The sequence below is a fragment of the Nanorana parkeri genome, unplaced genomic scaffold (genome assembly GCF_000935625.1).
Source record: "Nanorana parkeri isolate BGI_ZX_2015 unplaced genomic scaffold, ASM93562v1 scaffold1812, whole genome shotgun sequence".
Lineage (NCBI taxonomy): Eukaryota > Metazoa > Chordata > Amphibia > Anura > Dicroglossidae > Nanorana > Nanorana parkeri.
Window position 1 is genome coordinate 243,925 of NW_017308080.1, and position 17,672 is coordinate 261,596.

At 42.8% G+C, this 17,672-nt stretch overlaps 1 protein-coding gene across 1 annotated transcript in view; it reads left to right on the plus strand.

The window, feature by feature from the left end:
• The window catches only part of LOC108799785 (lymphocyte antigen 75-like), a gene marked incomplete at its 3' end in the record, with an annotated part of 68,021 nt that overhangs the window by 27,448 nt on the left and 22,901 nt on the right, over nucleotides 1-17,672 (plus strand). Inside the window, 6 exon segments of the mRNA XM_018571703.1 lie at nucleotides 1,349-1,720; nucleotides 4,910-5,080; nucleotides 6,046-6,210; nucleotides 13,297-13,407; nucleotides 14,032-14,175; nucleotides 16,807-16,992. Of these exon segments, the coding sequence (XP_018427205.1) occupies nucleotides 1,349-1,720; nucleotides 4,910-5,080; nucleotides 6,046-6,210; nucleotides 13,297-13,407; nucleotides 14,032-14,175; nucleotides 16,807-16,992 (1,149 nt within the window).

Consider the following 17,672-nt stretch of genomic DNA (forward strand, 5'->3'; position numbering starts at 1 on the left):
CTGCGTGTGCAGATTAGCACACAATAAATGAATGGGATGGTACACATAGACACTGCAGAACTGCAACACAGACTCTATTGTACTATGAATAGAACAAACAGTACATGAACTGTACAGAAGCTGATATTAGGATCTGTAACAACAGCAAAAACTATCACCGCAAACAAAACTGAAAGTTCTACCAAGTATTAAAGAAGAACTCCAAGAATTTTCTTCAATCAACCCTTGCAGTAAGACTACCCCCACACTGCTAGGGTTAAGTGCTCGTTTTTTGTCTAGTTATACTTACCCGAAGCTCCGAGCTGGCTTTTTCTCAGACCGCTCCTTCCATAGTCTCTCTCCCTCCTCTGCAGCGTTCTAAGGTCTGACTACGCTGAGGAAGATTACAGTGCTGCAGTGAAAGGAGGAGAGCGGCTGGAGGGAGCGCTGTGACTTGGAGCTTTGGGGGAGTATAACTTTTGTTGTTTTCTAACATAGACACAAACGAGCACTTAACCCTTGCAGTGCGGGGGCAGCCCAACTGCTAGAGTTAAAATAGTTTTTCTGGAATTCTTCTTTAAAAGAATTTGAGCTTTTTTTACATAAAAGTATCAAATAAATGCGGTGTTCGGGGAGATGGAATAATTTCCAGAAGGGCATTTCCCCTCTTCCCCGTGCCCGTTTACATGTTTTTTTCCCAGTTACTGTCTACACCTTTTTTGTCTCCTTTATTTTATATCTTGCTCTTTCAAACAATTGTCAGTATATATGTCGAGTACTGCTTGCCGCAAGTTGGCTTTCTACTGTTGGTAATTAATAAAAGGCTTTTGATACCCAAAAATGTATGCTTTGCTTTAGAAAATGGGGGAAAAAGTGGTGATAAGGCCACATTTACGCTTCTCCGTTCCTGTGTATTGTGTTAATGCGTGTTGTGTTAGGACAGGCTATTCATTTTGAATGGGTTGCCGATGCACAAGAACAGACCAAAAATCAACATGCAGCATTTTTCCCCAACGCAGCGCAACACAATGTACAGTAATGCTCTATCGTGCTCTGTAGAGCCCTGGAACACACACGTCAGAGCTGGGTTGCTTTAGTTTAGTGCTTTGGGGGTGCCATTCAAAATGTGAAAGTGGCAGTGCCTTTAGAAATCGTACAATGGGGTGTCTATGTTGTTGTTGGTTTGGTCTACCCTTTTTAGCTTTTAGTAGACACAAGATCTTGGTGGAAACATGTCTGGCAGATGGCATTCATTTGCCAGCCATTATTCATAGTAAAGCCAAGGCAACCAATCAGTAGTTATCTGTAATGTATTGAACAGTTTTAATATGAATTTATCTCTTACATTTTCCTTTTTTCTTCCCCACAGAACATTCATTTCTCATTCTACATGTGCAATCGAGCAAGTGCCTTCAAGTAGACAATGACCAGATTAAGCTGGACAGCTGTTCAGACACTAGTAACAGAGGACTGTGGCAATGGGGCTCCAGTCATCGACTCTACAGTGTTGAGTCTAAAAAGTGCCTTGGACTAGACCTTTCTAAATCCCAAGAACCTTTAAAACTTGTCCCTTGTGACTCGAAACTTATGCTGTGGTGGCGATGTAGTGGTGGACACGTGCATGGGGCTTCCAGATATGGACTTGGTGTAAAGAATGGAACAGTGGCTGCAGTCTTACAGTCCCCTGATGAATGGAAGGTGAATGGCACATCGAAGAACATCTGTGAGGCTCCGTACCATGGTATGTATTTATTTTTTTACTTATGTTTTTTGAAAGGGGCCTCACACTTTTCCCTTGCTGTAGAAAGCACCAAAGTACCTTTGCACTCAGGCAACTTGTTTGTGGATGGGCAAACTATTTCCTTTTCATCATTCTAGCTACCTTTTGGGCTACATGTACACCTTTGAGCTTGCCCTTGCCCTGTCCTGCCTCCTGAGCCTTTGTCTTGGTCAGTGAGGCTGCTCATCGCATTTGGACCAATAGTGGGTTTTTGGAAGTAGTAGTGGGTGGGGACAAGCTCAACTCTTAATAGAAAACTTAAAGGAGAACTATGAGGTGAGTGAAGTTCGAGCCGACATGTGACAATGAAATTATCACACATCGGCTCAATAGATCTGGAAGTGAGCTCACATATTGCTCACTTCTCGATCATCTCCCTGCAGAGAGCCGTGACTGTTAGTCATGGCTCCGTGCAGGGATTCCCCTCCCCGATCCTCCAGCGCTGACTGGTGGAACGGACGGGGGATGGGGCGGGTACATTCTAGGATTTCTGATTACATGGTTGCTGGAAGTTGAATGATCCAATTGAGGGGATATGGACCTGGATTCCTGAACAATTTACAGGGTTATTCACAAAAGGGGTAAGAGTTTGGAGAAGGCAGGAGAAGTGAACAATCTAGGACAACATAGTCGATTTGGAAAAATTCACCAATTCAGCTCACTTTCCAGCTCAGCTATGTTGTCCTAGATTGTTCACTTCTCCTGACCTCTCCAAACTCTTCACCCCTTTTTGTGAATAATCCTGTCTGTTTCATTTTGTTTGCTTTCCAAATTAGAAATACAGTGCAAATGTATACAGAGTGTTGCATTATTTTTCTACCTAGCTTTCCATTGAGTAAAACAATAACTCTCGAGCCTCAATACATCTGGAAGCACACAGAAAAACTTGCAAGTAAATTTGCCTGTAAGCTCCCAAGTTGGGTGTGAATGCAGCCAGCGTGCACAGGGGATGCTATCAGACTGCAGGAATTTGTGCACCTTGTGACTTTTATGATACACTTTTTTTTCCTTTTTTCAAATGGGAGCTAGAGCAGGAATTATCTCTGCAAACCAGTTTTTCTAGTACATGACAAGTTGGGACTGCATAACTGATCTGTTTTTTATATTAATCTTAACTAAAGCTATTGATCTGGAAAACTGTTCTTCGAAGGCTCCCTCCTGGGTTTTTTTTTTCCTGGTAGCTTACAGATTCCATCACGTGTTGCCTTCTTATATCTGTCAGGGACTCTGCTGGTGGGATATTCCAATCGGAGTTCCTACATTTAGCCACACACTGAATCCAGCACATGACACTGGTGTCAAACTGTGTGGATGCACTCTTGAAGGGCCTGGAGACAGACTTGTGTGGGTGAGCTTCCTACTGAAGTCTCTAAAAAATAAAGCAAACTATAAGGTAATTTAACCCAGGAGTGGACAGGTCCATATGGAATTCAGAAGCCAGTTTGTCCAGTCCAGGAGACAGCAGGATAATTTTTTTTAAGGCGCCAGCTTCTTTGATGACAAGAACTAGAGAGAACCTCAAAGGTTGGATGCCAGTTGTAATTTTTTAAAGAGTATTGGCTACCTGGTTCCTGGGATTTGTCCAGCTTTGATTTTAACCCTCTGTTGCCTACCCAGAATTAACACATTAGGTTTGGTTGAAGTTGGTCTGTGCTCCACACATGGGCATATTTTTGGTGCAGCTTCTTTCATTTTGTAACCTGTTTTATTTGAAGTACCCGTACATGGCTTGACAGTGCCAGATGCAAAAGATATATTATCTGAAGCTTTAGCTGATTTGTGGTGTTTTTATAATCTGCCAGAGGAATATTGTTTTGCATCTGTACAGACATTCGTTTATTCAACACAGGAAGTTAATAACCACGTTAGCGCCTTCCTGTTTTTGGTAGGCTTTGTTTGCTTATTGAAATAATATGTAATCCTAATAAGTTACAAATGACTCCTCCAACAGACAGATTTAATTGACCTTTAATTGAGTCCATGTGTTTCCGCTTTGCAGAGAGGTGTTGTGATCACAGTATTTTATCTTTGATTTAGTGAAGTGAAATGAAAGAATCAAAAGGCGACATTTATTAAAGGAGAGCGCTGGTGGATCGGAGCGGGGAGGGGGGGAATCCATCCCCCTCCCCTGTCACGGCAGAGAGCCGTGACAGGATCGAGCAGTGAGTGAAACAACGGCATGTGTTCGCTCACCTCCCGATCTACTGAGCCGAACTGTGACAGTCTCATTGTCACAGGTCGGCTAGAACTATGAGGTGAGTGAAAAGCACTCACCTCATAGTTCTCCTTTTAACCTGATATATTATAGCCTGACTGCAGCTTCTGCTGCTCAAAAATATTGAGCTTAGGGGGACAGTTTGGAATAAACACTGACGTGTCCTGCAGAGATTCTTTTTAGGGTTACCTTTGAATCTGGATAACAAGCTCTTCAGAAGAAGTCAAGAAACAAGTGTTTCTATTTGAATACTAGAGTCAAGTGTTGAATTCAGGAAGGTGCAACTATTCTAACCATATACTCTACATTGTCCACTCCGCTTCCTAATTAAAGCGGACCTATTTTTAAAAATCGCGCTGTCTATGAATCAATGGAACATGTAAGCATTGCTAAATATAAGTATATTTTTTTGAAAAATAAAATGTCATTAATAAAAAAAACAACAACTCTTTCAGCTTCTTCATGGCATTTACAACTCTGGTAGAGATGACATGGTCTGTGGCTACCAAGTGCCTTGCGTGTGTTTGGCATCATGGCTGTCCCTCAGTTTGGAGAGATTTCCTCCATTTCCTGTTGTGCCCCCAGGACAGGGATGAAAGGAACTCTCCACAGACACACAGAAAAATACCTAACGGGTTTAAACATGTCCCTATTTTATCCTTCTCTATTGGCTTTATTTATATTGGTGTTTTAAATATGAAATGGAAATATATTTTCCTAATTTGAGGACGGTGTACATTTATGTGAAATATCAATTTTGAGATATAGTACCTGATGTCTGCTTTTCTATGTTTATTGGCATCTCTCCATTACAGTTTTTCAGGGTGTATACCGTTTCAATAAACTACTAACTGTGCTCCTTCCAGGAAATGAATGAAATCCCCTTAATTCTTGCATGCTAAATGTGGTTCTACTTTTTATTCCTCCTCTTTCAGTTGTGTACACTACCGGGGGAAACTCCTATGGAAAGCCCTGCGAATTTCCATTTTTATTAAATGGGACTTGGTACCATGACTGCGCCTATAACACCACAGAAGATCGCGAGTGGTGCTCCAGCTCTGGAAACTTTGACACTGATGGGAAATGGGGAAACTGTTTGAAGCCAGGTGAGTTATTGTATAGAGAGAATTTGTCTAGGAAGCTTTTCCTGAAAAGCTGTATCATAGAGACATGGGGGGGGATTTATCAAAATCTGGAGCAGCTGGCCATGGCAACCAATCAGCTTCTCTCTTCATTTTCAAATCCTAACTGAACAAACTGAATATAGAAGGTGATTGGTTGTCATGCACAGCTGCTCCAGATTTCTGAAGGCTAAACAACCATCTCCTTCTAGTACCTAGCTTTCCATTGGGTGAAACAATAACCACACACACACACACACCTCCCAGATTTTTTTTTTCTGCTCCAGTTTTGATAACTTCCCCTCTATCTTTAAACCCAAGCTCGACCTGACCTGCAGAGTTTGTGACTACGATAACCAATAAACACATGCACCAACCAACATCTGATGTATATGGTTAGCTGTTGGCAGATTTCCAAATCACCTGTAAGATCAGCCCATTGTTGAAGGGATTACCAGGCGCAAATTCCCACTTACACTGCCAGTTGATTTTGAAGGTACAAAACAGATTGGACTTTCAGATCCACCTGAACAAACACATCTACTTGATTTATGCTTGCCACTGCAGTTAACTTGTTGTGTAAAACTATGTGACTGAGAGCAGCCTGTCGCCCTTTAGTTGGGCGTGCCGGCGGTCTGAGGGCCTTTAGTTGGGCGTGCCGGCGGTCTGAGGGAATTTAGTTGGGCGTGCCGGTGGTCTCTTTCCTTTTCATATTTATGTGCAAGTCATTCAGTGAAAGGGTACCGAGAATTTTTTCCTGCGTATTAGAAAGTCTTGGACAAATTATGCATTTGGAATTGCCCAAAGAGTGGTCCACATGCCTTCCAGTTGTCATGATTTACTTGGATTGTTTGTGTATCACTATACCAAGCCTTACTTAGCATGGATTCTGATGCTTTATCATTTTAGAAATGTTGATTACCATTTTATTCTCTTTTTATGTTTTTAAGTGAGCGATTGTAGTCGCACTTGGATGCAAAACTCCTCACTGCAGCATTGCTACCAGTTCAATGACCGGTCAAGCCTCAAGTGGAAGGAGGCTTATATGTCTTGTAAAAGCCAGGGGGCTGATTTACTCAGCATAACCAGTGAGGAAGAGCTGAATTTTATCACAGGTAAGAACAGCTTTTCAAATTGAATGAAATTAGTTGTCTAATGTCTAAATAAAAGAGGAGAGTCGGGCAATTTTTATCCATACAGTCTCGAGATTTACACAGCTCTGCCAGACAGCACAGGCCTGGTGACCTGCCCTATATGTACTGCAGTTAAGCACCACAGGTCACCTAGGTCAGGTGTCGGGTATTTACACTGATCCCATTTAAAGCCGAACTTCTACTATTTGTTGAATTACAATACTTCTGTAAATGTAATTTTTCTAACAAAAAACAAATAAAGCCTTTTTCTTTCTGCAATAGGCTCATGATTTTTCGGACCCATTCTATGCAAAACAGCACTAGGGGCTTGTTCACACCAATGGGGTGCGTGAATCGCAGGGTTCCATGCAATTAACGCGATCTTTCATGCAATGGTTGGATATGGATGTCACCAGCACTCCAAGTCACCGTAATTAAAACGTCAAGAAACGCAATCCTATTTTTGTAACATTCGGGGTTAAAGACGATGCCAGGAAATACACAGCTTTCTTTTTGCGTAGACGTTTGATCTCAAAGTAAAGATCGAGAGGAGTATCAGCACCAAAGGCTTTGTTTTCATCAGGGGGGAAGAGTATCGATTGTATACTCTCTGGATTGTACAGATGACTAGTTGCTTGCTGTACTGTGCGTTGTAGAGTATTCGGATTATCCATGCACGCAGAGCATTGCATTGCCATTCATTTGAATGACTCAACCGTGCCGCAACACGTGGTACCGCAAGCCCACTAGTTTTTTCAAAAGCAAGGTATGGTATTGCGTTACCATAAGTTGTGGCGTGGTCAAGTCTCAGATATTCCACTCCCTACCAGAATACTCCTTGCAGATAGGTGCTGAAGAGAGGGTTGGCACTGCTGAAGTCCAAATAGATAAAGTATGTCAGCAGCACCCTGTAATCAGTGTCCAAAATCGTCTTTATTGAAGCCCTAGGTGACGAGATGTACATGCGTCAATAAAGACGATTTTGGACACTTGATTCCAGTGTGCTGGTGACATAACTATTTGCAGCATGGTCAAGCACATTGCGGACGCGAGGTGCGTTTTGGGGTTCCATTCAAATGAATGGCGACGCAATGCACCACATGCACTGTTACATCCGGTAGGGGTGTTGCATGGAACTGTGTGATTTAACGCACCGCTTTTGTGTAAAGAAACCCTTGGTGCCATAAGAAGACAGCTCCAGGGGTTAAACTGTGACCGCAGTGCTCATCTGAAGCTGCACTCACCGCTAAACATGTTTTTATTAAGGACAGTGGTCACTGTGTGAAGCGCAGGGCAGCCATCAGGGGGGTACGGCTGATACTAATGTAAGGGGCCCGCCCGGGACCCTTACACGAGTATCGGCCGACGGTGAAGAGCGAGGAGGCGGACGGGCCCCTGCAGCGGAGGCCTGGCCTTAGCAGCGCAGGGCCCCAGCATTGCCCCTCCATCAGCTTCGAGACAAGCTGGGGCCCCATCAGCGATGCTGCTTGTGACATCACTTCCGGCGGCAGAGGAGGCCTGGTGTGCAGTTAAGAGGAGCTAGGATGGAGGGAGGGGGATGCAGCCCTGACCAGCCTACCTTGGAACCCCTTCAGAGCCCACTATAGACAGTCTCAGATGGGCTGTGCAGCATCTATGGTGGGCTCTGCAGGGTCACTCTCAGGTGAGTCCAGCACGTCACCAAGCCCTGCGTCCAGCGGGTCACCAAGCCCTGCGTCCAGCGGGTCACCAAGCCCTGCGCTCAGCGGGTCACCAAGCCCTGCGGCGGTGGGGTGGGGGCCCGGCCTAAAGCCGTGGAAGGGGCCCCACAATTTCTGATGGCTGCCCTGAAGCATAATAATTTCTATCACAGATGCCTTCCAAGACTCTTTCTTGATGAAGGTTCCCATAGTAAGGTTCTGGGAGGATGGGACAGACTTATAGTTCCACTTTTTAGAAATTCATTTAATGATTTTTCTTATTAAATATCATAAAAAATGCTGCATGCACTATTTTAAAATTTTTTGGCAGCACCAGACTGGAACACAGGCCTTGCTGTGCCACGCATTCGGGTGATGGTGCACTGCAGCTGGGGGAGTTGCTGTGGTGCCATTTGACTTTTCCGGACCAGATCTGGAACTAAGTGCATTGCATTTTGCTGCATTTTTGCCATATTTTTAGAACAATTTTGACACATTGCGGAGCTGTTTTTTCTTAGCTTAAAATGGGCTTTTGGGTGCATTCCAGTGCGTTTGTACCAGACAAAATGAGACCTGCATCAAAATGAGACATGGTATTTTTCTGGTCTGGAACGGACTGCGCTGGTGTGAACAGAGGCCAGAAATAGCATAGGGATACATTAGGATGCATTTTGGATCAGGAAACAATCTGGTCTGGAGATCTGGTGTGAATGGGCCCTCAAGCTAGGTTTCAGCATTGGTGAAGATTTATGGACAACCGTTCCTTACTTGCTTGGTAACTAGCAGCAGGTTTAGTTGAGTTTAATCTTCTTTTCAGTATATTATATATTTATGTATAGTGTAACTTTGTGATGATACTACCAATGAACATGTGCTTCTCTACTTGTTAACTTGTTGCATACTCCATAATCCTCTTCATTACCATAACAACTGCAGAATCTAAGACATGCTGGAAGGTTAATTGGATCCTCTCTAAGTTGGCCCTCTATGTATAGATGTGAGATAGGGACTTTAGATTGTAAGCTCCTTGAGGGCAGGGACTGATGTGAATGTGCAAAGCGCTGCATACATTGTCGGCACTATATAAATACCTGTAATAAATAAAATAAATAAGAAACCTCTAACTGAAAAAGTTTCCTCACTCCATGCTGCTCAATGTTGTATTTATTGCCCTTGTTTTACTAACTGTCACATCTCAGCTGTTGGGATAACGGAGGACCTGGTGGAGCTGTCGTCAAGTCCAGCGTGCAGCTCTGTCTTGTGGTCTGTTTTTCCAGCAGCAAACAGTCAGGCTGTAAGATCATGTGCTGTTGAGGCTGTAGTGACTTTCATTTGCTGCATAGGAAAGGAATCACAATAGAGACCTTTGTGACTGGTGGCTGAAAGCTCAGGACAGTTGTGACCACAAAAGGCCGAGCAGCTATTAGAAGCCAGAGATCAGAGGGTAGTAATAAATGGGTCTTTTTCTAATTGGGCAAAGGTTGTGAGGGGTTCAGTCCTTAGAACCGATCCTTATTCATCCACGACATAGAGATTGGACTAAGTTTGATTTTCGTTTTTTGCGGATAATAAAAAGTGTGTAGGAAGTAGTTTCCAAACGGGAGATAACTGCACTTCAACAGGACCTTAACAAAATTGATGCATGGGCTACAAGATGGCAAAAGCGATATAACGTTTAAAAATGTTATGCACATGGGGGGGTACTACATGAGGGAAGTCGACCATGGAAAAAGACCTGGGGATGCTATTAGATCACAGATTTGGTAATGGCAAGCAATGCCAAGCAGCAGCCAGCAGAGCAAACCACATACTGGCGTGCACTAAGAAGTATCGCGGGAAGGGATAACAAAGTAATACTTTCACTTTATAAATCACTGGTTCGGCCCCATCTTGAGTATGCGGTGCAGCTTTCACCGCTTTCAAGAGTTCAGGGAAGGGCTACAAACTTAAAAGGATAGAAGGCCTGAGTTATGAGGACTGCCTTCAGGAATTAAACTTATTCACCTTAGAAAAGAGATTACAAGGAGACCTTCCTGTAGTCTTCAAAATCATCAATGGGGACCACAATATAAGAACAAACTGTTCAATCAGAAAACTGTATTGAGAAGGCGGGGACACAACAGGAGGTTGGAGGAGAGGGGGTTCAATCTCAGAAATAGTTTTTTTTGGTTTTTTGTTTACTGTGGAATTCCCTTCCACAGGTGGTGGTCTCGGCCCAAAGCATTGATAAATTCAAGAAACTTCTTGAGTTTCTTATTTCACTGGATTTACAAAAATATGGGCAGTGTTAGTCAAATACAGACACACAATCACACACACACATACTTGGATACATAGGTTGAACTGGATGGACCCTTGTACATTTAAAATAGTAACATAGTAGGTAAGGTTGAATAAAGACAACGCCATCATCTATAGCGTCTCTGGATATTCAGACCCCATTCACACAAAAATCGCAAGGTTCCATTGCCTTGCGATTGTACTGCCCACATTCTAATCTGAGCTAAAGCTTGCGATGCTTTGTGCTATTACGCAGTTTTGCAGCGTTTGTGTGTCGCTAAAAGAGTAGCGTGTGCTTTCTTTTTTTTTTTTTTTTGTGGCATCGCAACAAAAAAACTGTCCCATTCACATAAAGTTAATTTTTTGTTGCCCTTGCATTACCTTCTGTTGAAAAACTAATCGTAGCGCAATGGATTCGGTGTGAAGGGGGGCCTCGGGTATCTCTTGGACGAATTCCAAAATCACTAGATTTTGGAATTGCTCACCATGGTCAATGATGGTAAAAGGAGAAAGGGCTTGCAATTTTCTGTGTTGATAGGAGTAGTTGCAAGTGATTTTTCAACCTGCTGGAAAAGCTCTGACTTTGTCCATCAAGTTAATGATTACATTTTTGCCCATCAGCACTCAGTAGGAATAAACCATGACCCCAGCACGGTTGTCAACGGGATTACAAAACAAAATGCCTGTGATCAGTGAGAGAAGGAATAATGCCCCATCAGTGGTGTCAATGGGAGAAATAACGCCCCTTTGTTGGTGTTGATGTGGAAGATTGGTGCCCTATCAATGGTGTAATTGGGAGAAATGGTGCCCCATAATTAGTGTAAGGAAGGAATAGTACCCCATCATTGGTGTCAGACTGGGAAGTAGTGGCCCATTGTTTGTGGCTGTGGTAGGAATAGTGGCCCATCATTGGTGTCAGGGGGAGGAACTGTGCCCCATCATTGGTGGTGTCAGTGGGGAGTCTACATGAAGAGCAGAAATTTGAGAAACGTATCCCAACTGCAGCAGAATCTGTCCTGATAACTTGGGGAAAGGAGGAGAGGGGGGTCTAGGAACAAAGAATAGTACCCATAGCAACCAGTGAAAATCAATTGTATGACCTGATATCTATGAAAGGAACGTTTATAGGATGTTTTTGGTTACAGCTCTTTGTGCTTTGCTCTGCAATAAGCTGAGAATACATACTGTCTTTCTCTTCCTATTTCCTTCCTATCCTAATTTTGTATTGATGTTGCTGTGTACTGACGATGAGCAGACTTTGGCATGAATCATGTGCTGGGGACTTTTGAATGACTCATATTTGTTATATGGCAAATTCAATTCATGTTGTCATCTGGAAAGCAGTGTTCTCAAAAGCTCCAGGAATAGAATGAGAAGAAAAGAGGTCGGGGCATTTTAGCACTGTAAAACCCAGTCGATGCAAGCAACATTTAAAATGTTTACCTAACCTAAAATTCAACTAACAGAGAGAGAGCCTACCTCATTTCCTGTCTGGAGGACACTCATCATCATTCTACTCTTTCCACCCAGCCTTACTGTCACTGTTCTGCCTCCTTTCATTCATTGGATTTGCATTTATTCAATCTTGGAGGCCTAATATCACATTTGGACGTTGCCTAGGGCTGTCTGCATGCAAATTAAGTCCTCCAGACTAAATTCCCCCCACCAAGACATTTAAATATTTGCATAACTCCCAAGAACTAGCCCACTGCTTGCATCAGGATTAAAGGCGAACTATGGGGGTCAGTGTTTTTCCCCATAGTTCCCCTTAGGGTAACGGGAGGACACAAACTAGCGTCCTCCCGTTACCCTAAGCTCAGTATACCGCGAGCTACAGCTCGCGGTATACTGAGACGCCGGAGCGGATCCCGACGTAGATGATGGGATCCGCCCAGCTGCGTGAGTGACAGCTGGCTCTGCCTCTCTAGAGGCAGAGCCAGCTGTACCCGCCCCCTCCCCCGTCCGTTCCGCCAGTCAGCGCTGGCAGATCGGAGAGGGGAATCTAGGATCGAGAGGCAAGCGAACCCGCTATGTGTTCGCTCACCTCCCGATCTCCTGAGGCGACCTGTGACAGTCTCATTGTCGCAGGTCGGCTAGAACTATGAGGTGAGTGAAAAGCACTCACCTCATAGTTCTCCTTTTTAAGGGCCTTGAAGTGTATTGAGGCACCCTGCTGGCCCTCCGACATGCTTTACAAAATAAAAATTACGGAGACCCAGTGATGTCACTGGGCCTAAAATAAGGTATGTTATGAAATTAGGTTTTATTTTAAAATTGGAAAGCACCAAGGAATGCAAAATATAAGCAGTTTAAACTTCAGCTTTAATCTTTTGTGACGGGTAATATTAGATGTATACCCTCATGAAGTTGGCCATCCTAACAAAGTCCAGAGAACCAGAACAGTTCATTTGTAATATTTTTTTTTTTGCCTATATTACTGTAGAAAAGACTTCTGAACTTCCAGGGACATCATCCCGGCTCTGTAGGAGAAAACTGGGAGTAGAGTATAATGTAATAGTCACCAATAGCTGTCTTGTGCTGTGCCATTTATACAAAACCTAAACCATTCATAGGTGCTCGAGTCCTATCTGACTTCCAGCATTCAAAAGAGTATCATGTTATTTCCATGCTGAAAGTCTACTACAAGCAGGTAGGCGTTACTCAGCAGGATTCCATGCAAGTTGAAATTCATTCTTTTCAGCATATCATAGGCGTCATAACCGATCATAACTTTGTGACATCACCTCTGTATTCTTTGGAACTACAGGGGGGAGTCTAAACTATCCTAATACTGGCAACAAGTGACTGTGTAACGCTTCTTGTCACACAGCCGAAAGTAGGACTTGCATCTGAAGCTGGGATTATTATTTACATAGCAATTTCAGACAGGCTGTTGACATGTGAGAAAAAGGAACACCAGCACTCCTTTCTGAAGGTATTTACAGATGCAATAATATTTTTATTAACCAAGTTGCAGTTGTGTTTTTAAAGCACTTTGATAAGGAAGGTAAATGTTCTTGATCGAGAAAAGATTAAAGGGCTGATTGCAAAATATTTCCTTTTTTAATAAGTGTTTTTTTTTTTTCCCCTTTTTTTTGTTTTTTTTAAGAAAAATAGAATCTTCCTGATTTTATATGGATGGGACTTAATCGCTTAGAGAGCTCTAGTGGATGGCAGTGGTCTGATAATAGCCCCTTGAATTTCGTCAACTGGGATGAAGGTATGTAGCCATTTAAATATGGATATTTCCATCACAAATATGATCATTGTTAATTCTATATTTTGGTTTCCTTTTCTCTTGTTGGTCTCCTGCTTGAAAAACTTGCATGCATGGTGAACTCTTTGCCTCTTCGGCCATCATAAAGTGTGTGTGTGTGTGTGTGTGTGTGTGTGTGTGTGTGTGTGTGTGTGTGTATACACACTGAGTGGCCTGATTATTATGACCACCTGACGTTTGTAGGCAAATTGGCTATAATTTTGCGCTGAAGTTGCTAGAGAGCCAGACCATTATAAATAAAGGTGGCCCAACACAGTACTGATGGGGGGGGTATAATAATCTGGCCACTCAGTGTGTGTGTGTGTGTGTGTGTGTGTGTGTGTGTGTGTGTGTGTGTGTGTATAATATATTGGGTAGCTATCTGTTGGTTTTCATTGTCCTGAAGTGATAATCCACATACGTCCTATTTGAACAAATGTTTCTAAAGCACAACACAATAGCTTGGTAACTTGATAATTGATGTGTTTCTACTTGTAGTGTGCTGGGCTTGTTAGGACCTTAACAGAAAGAATGACTCTAGTTGAATCTAAACTTTGCTCATACAAGCCGTCCGCCTTCTTCCTGCAGGTATAACGGCCTTTTCAGTTCTGGATGGCTCCAGTTGTGGGAGGATAAATGTGAACACCAGAACATGGGATGTCTTCCCTTGTGAAGCCTCATTGCCCTATATCTGTGAGAAGCCAATAAGCAGCTCAGCAGATGTCTCTTCCGGTATGTATATCAGTGCTGCATACATTTAATTATATCTACATTGTGTATTGAAGGGAAGCTATAAAGGTGTTCAGCCAATTTTATTTAAAAAAAAAATTTGAGCATTTACACAAACATTACAGCCTAGTTCACATGCTTCACCAACAAATCCTATTAATTCTTATGGCCCCTGTTCACACAGGAGCGCTTTGTCGCAATAAGCAAAATGACTGTCGCTGGAAAGAGTACATGAACTTCTTTTTGGCAGAATACAGCTCGTTTTATCCCCATAGAGTCAATAGGAAACACTTGGAAATGCGCGTTGCAATTGGTTCTGCGTGCGTTTTTCGCATTTGCATCCATGTGCCACAATCTGCTCATAAAGACGTGCATCAAAAAATGAACTTTTCTATGTGCAAAAAGGCTTTTGTCTAGGTGGGAATCAGGCCTACATGGTGCCTGTTGGCAAGGCACGCTGAGCAGTAGCTGTATGCTTTCTGGGATGATGGTAACTCCCTAGTGAAGACATTGATGTCTCATTTTACATAGAGGGAGGTCATGAGCGTTCCCTTGAGTCTGTATAAAGCCCAACAGCTGTATTTGAAAAAAAACAACCTGACCTGTGAAGACTGTCACTGCTGACCTTATCTGGCAAAATGGTAGTTTGCTGGCTGTCATGCTAATCTGTTGGCCTCGGCACTAAGTTGCTTATGGAGAACAAGTTAGTCATTGCCCCACTAAAGTTAGAGGGAATTCATTAGCCCTGGGGAACATGCTTATTTAAAGTCAGCAACTCAAATTATTGAAGCCACTGGATCATTGTCACAGCCAGGTAACTAGTATCTTCGGGAGAGGCCAGCATTGGCAGCATGTATATTCCCCACTAGACAGGTTTTCTATTAGCCGTTCAGGTCGTCTTGCTTAAAACTCCACATACTGGCTGTAACCGGTATATTTCGAATATTTAGAGGGCTATTCACAAAAGGGTGAAGAGTTTGGGCGGGAGAAGTGAACAATCTAGGACAACATAGCTGAACTGGAAAGTGAGCTGAATTGGAGAATTTTTCCAAATCGGCTATGTTGTCCTAGATTATCCACTTCTCCGGCCTTCTCCAAACTCTTCCCCCTTTAGTGAATAGCCCTGTTAGATACAGTATGTCCTATTTGCATGCTCAAAATGTTTTTTTAGTAATAAACAAAAATATAATCGTAAAAAAACATAAAACCGCACCCCCATAATTGAATTCACATGGCAATGCAATATTTATACCATAAAGAGTTTTTGTAGTGTAATGTAACACGTCCCGAAAATATGTACTTACATTTCAAGTGACTGTGACCTGATAGAAGTATGAAAGCTGCCCTTGGAGGCCTTCTTTTTACAATGGCTGATGTCTGGTTGTGTCTGACTTCAGCATGTTTCAGTCCCAGAACAAGCATGCTGTAAATAAGTCAGAAAAGTGTAGCTCATACAGCATTGAAGGCAAATAGAATGTTTTAAACTAACATACTGAGGAGAATTCTGTAATGGCAGCCTCCATTAATCTCTGGTGACTGGGTCACTTAAACAGTGTAAGTTTTCATGTTGTGGCAGAGACCTGGAGATTTCCATACACCATTTCAGTTACTGTCTGGAGCACTCTTGCGAGTCCTGATACCAATACCAACTACAGCAAGGAAGATGGTTCTTTATCCTGCCTCTCCCCCAGGCTTCAGTAATAGTCAGTAAGGATGATTTTTACAATAACATGCCAATAGTCAGTTGCGAGAGGGGTCTAGTCAAAAGTACTGACTTCCTTTCTGAAGTCCTTGTATGCAGATTTGGGGCTATAGAAGACAGCTGAAGCTTTGTCTTGGTTCCTGCATTAAGGGCCCGTTCACACCACTTCTGTCCATTAATCGCATGGTTCTGTTCGATTAACGCGCGGCACAGCACAATGCACATCCCGTGCGATTACAGTGCGGGAGGTGCATTGTACACCATTCATTTAAATGGCATCCCAAACGCACATCCCGTTCACATAGCAACACGTGGTACCACAAATGGCGTGCAATTCCAAAAATAGTGCATGCGCTATTTTATCATCTCACTGCAATGCAATGCACACTATTGCGTGTTGCGGTGTGGCCGAATGCACTGCAGCCGGGAGGTGCATTTGGGGTGCCATTCAAATGAATGGCATGCAGCGCACCTCCCGCACTGTAATCGCACGGGAGGAGCGTTGTGCGGTACCGTGCATTAATGGCCCTAATAGTCCATGTCTGCTTACATTATTAAGTAGCATACTTATGCTACAGAAAAAGCACAAAAAGATATAGCAATGAATGCAGATATTATATCTTTGCCCTTTAGCGTCAATGATGTCATGATGCCTTTAGGTTGTGTGAGGAAATTGGAGTACACACAAGAAGCCCTCACAAAAAAACAAAGAAAAAGTACAACTTCCATACAGTTAGGGTGTATACGGAAACATGACCCCGGTGTTGCACAGAAAACACTAGTCTCTTGGTCAGCTTGAGTTCTAATTGTGTTGCTGTCTCAAACCCCCCCCGCCCCCCTTTTTTTTTAGAGCTCACTGTCATTTGCACAATGAAACCAACTGATTGTGTTACATTAATATAATAATTTGTATTACTCCAATCCTTGTACAGATTATTGGCATTACTCAGAGACTACATGTGAAGGAAACTGGACAGCCTACAATGGATTTTGCTACTTCTTGCAGCAGCCAGATAGTTGGGAAGATGCTGAACTTTCCTGCCACAAGGAAAATGGAAGTTTGATCAGCCTGCACTCTCTTGCAGATATCGAGTTAGTGGTTACAAAGCTTCAGAGCGGTATGTAACATGGCAGTAATCGTTTGGTTCAGTAATACAATAAACTAGAGCTGCAGCTAACGATTATTTTCAAAATCGATTAGTTAGCCGATTATTAAGTTCGATTAATCGGTTAATCGGATAAACAATAAAATAAAGTTTAAAAAATGGTTCCAGTGATAGGACTACTAGTTTGTATTGAGGTTGTAGTCCATCACAGGAGCAAGCTTGGAGCAGTGGAAGTAAAAAAGAAAAAAAAGATAGTGTGGTGTGCAATATAGTGAAATGGAAAGTGTAAAATTATACAGCAATGAATGCAGAATGGCACCGGCTATAGAGGACTACAAAACCCAGCAAAAGCACATTATACAGCGCAATGCAGAACACCGCCAGCTATAGAGGAATACAACAAATCCCAGCAATAGTACATAATAGCTGGCGGCATTCTGCATTGCGCTGTATAATGTACTATTGCTGGGTTTTGTAGTCCTCTATAGCTGGTGGTATTTAGCATTGTACCACTGTATAATGTATTGCTGGGATTTGTTGTAGTCCTCTATAGCTGGTGGTATTCTGCATTGCGCTGTATAATGTATTATTGCTGGGACTTGTAGTCCTCTATTCCACGCAATGCAGAATATCACCAGCTATAGAAGAGTACAACAAATCCCAGCAATACATTATACATACAGTGTATAATG